The following is a 2,001-nucleotide window of genomic DNA, read 5'->3' as shown; positions in this document are numbered from 1 at the left end:
AATGTGGAAATGGATCCAGATATCATCAAGGTCCAGAGTGTGGCACTCTTATTCATATATTGCTAGGCCTTTCTTCCTCTAGATCTGCAGACTATGAAATGATTATAGAGCTGACACTTTATTCCCTACTTTAACCACATATATTGAGCATTTTAGAGACTGAGAAACATCGACCAAAATAGTGAGAAAGCCTAATGTCCAGGAAGACTAAAGGGGAATCTGTGTAACAAAATGCTGCTTGATATTTAATATTTTTAATAGTGGTTCTCACCTCAGTCCATCACAGGTACTAATGGTGGCGACAGAATTCTTTTCATTTAGGATGTGTCCTTCATAGTAACAGTGTTCCTAGAGTGAAAAAAGGAAATTATGCTTCAACTATGAGAATACATGTACCATGGTGGTGGGGAGAGCTGCCATCTTGAAGATACAAGAAAGTTTGTCAAGTAGTGATGGTGACCAGACCAGTTCCCAGAAACAAAAACAGAGAGAACCTTGGAGATTTTCAGAACTGCTCCACAGCTGATGTTGCCATCAAAAACTCTTCATATTTGGTGTCTGAGCTGGTTTTCTGACACCAATTTGCACTAAGAAGAAGTCCAGGGAGGTTGAGCCTAAGTGAGCCCGTGGCGGAAGAGGATATTGCTTCTGACAAGTAGCCCATCCCCATGGGATTTACAATACTTATGATGGGCTCTCACGTTTTGGGGCCAACTGTCAAGAATTTGGCTCTCCCATGTTGAGTCCCAAAGACACTGTGAATCCCACATTAGTAAAATGAAGCATCTATTTTCTAGACTCTGGAGTCCTCAAGAGGCCACACTACTGCTCCTGAGCTCCTCAGACTAACTGGTTGAAATCACCATTCTAATTGGTCTGTATTGGAATCCTTTTACTAGCTGCAAAAACCTGAGACATTTATTTATAACTAGAAATTTAAACATGGTTGGTGGTCCAGTCAGCAAAGTAGAGGGCCACTTATGTGGAATGATCCAGGGAAGTGAAGGAACAATCTCTGCTTCAAAATAGGTTGACTTGCCTTGTGGTCTGAAATTCCATCTGCGTGGTACCCTCTCCCATCCTTTGGAAGAAACCTTGTCATCATAAACATTTTTTCATAGAAGAGAAGACTTGGAAAAGGTACCACATTTATGTATCATTAGCCATTAATACTTGTGCATGAGTTAATTTATCAGATACTTTCCTCTAAGGACAATGTTAGCAAAAATTCAGATTCCATGAAACGAGAGTTTTGATGACAGAATGGAACAAAGAACCTTTTGTGGCAGAAATCTTGTCTGTTTTTCCATAGAGATGTTGTACATGTTTAGGGTGCCATGGAGGGTGGCTCTGAGAAACTCTGCTATGTTGAGAACACCCCTTGATTGAGCCCTTCTGTGTTCTTTTCCAGTTCTTCCCTGATTCTCTAAGCTGTGATTCTCTATGTCTGACATCTAGGCCCTGGCATTATCTATAGGATAGTGGGGAGTAATATTAAATATATATATATTAATTAAATAATATTAAAGTAATAATATTAAATAAATTAATATTAAATATACATATTAATTAAATAATGGATATTCCATTGTTGACCCCAGGATAAATGCATATTTCTTCAGAAAATAGTTAATAATGACATGAGGTTTTGAGTTCCTTTAGGGAGAATATTTCTAACCCATGGATAAAATGATCTAGGAACAAATGACTTCAGTTTCTTCTAAAAATGTAACACTTGGAAACCTCCTGCTACTCCTACCTTTTAAAAACTGACTGAATTTCCACCTGTTGTCTTACTGATTACAGACTGAGCACCTTGTGTTTTTTTTCTTTTCTTTGAGTTGTCCTTGGACCTGTGAGTTTTATAAAGCAAGTGACAGATCCCATAAAGAGTCCCAGAAAGCATTCATACCATACCATGTTCTGAAGGTTTCTGGTAATTTCCTCTCCTCCAGGTAAGTAATAGGTTTCACTGTAGTCTGGACCCAGGAGATGCCTGCC

The 2,001-nt window shown here is 38.7% G+C and overlaps 1 protein-coding gene across 2 annotated transcripts in view; it reads right to left on the bottom strand.

Moving 5' to 3' along the window:
- Positions 1 to 2,001, bottom strand: part of ADAMDEC1 (ADAM-like, decysin 1) — a 20,199-nt gene that overhangs the window by 8,574 nt on the left and 9,624 nt on the right. For both annotated transcript variants that reach the window (XM_008587003.1, XM_008587004.1), the window contains exon 5: positions 272 to 348. In XM_008587003.1, the coding sequence (XP_008585225.1) occupies positions 272 to 348 (77 nt within the window). The remainder of the gene's footprint in view (positions 1 to 271; positions 349 to 2,001) is intronic.

The sequence above is a fragment of the Galeopterus variegatus genome, unplaced genomic scaffold (assembly GCF_000696425.1).
Source record: "Galeopterus variegatus unplaced genomic scaffold, G_variegatus-3.0.2 Scaffold4211, whole genome shotgun sequence".
Taxonomy (NCBI): Eukaryota; Metazoa; Chordata; class Mammalia; order Dermoptera; family Cynocephalidae; genus Galeopterus; species Galeopterus variegatus.
This window is presented reverse-complemented; position numbering and strand designations above follow the sequence as displayed.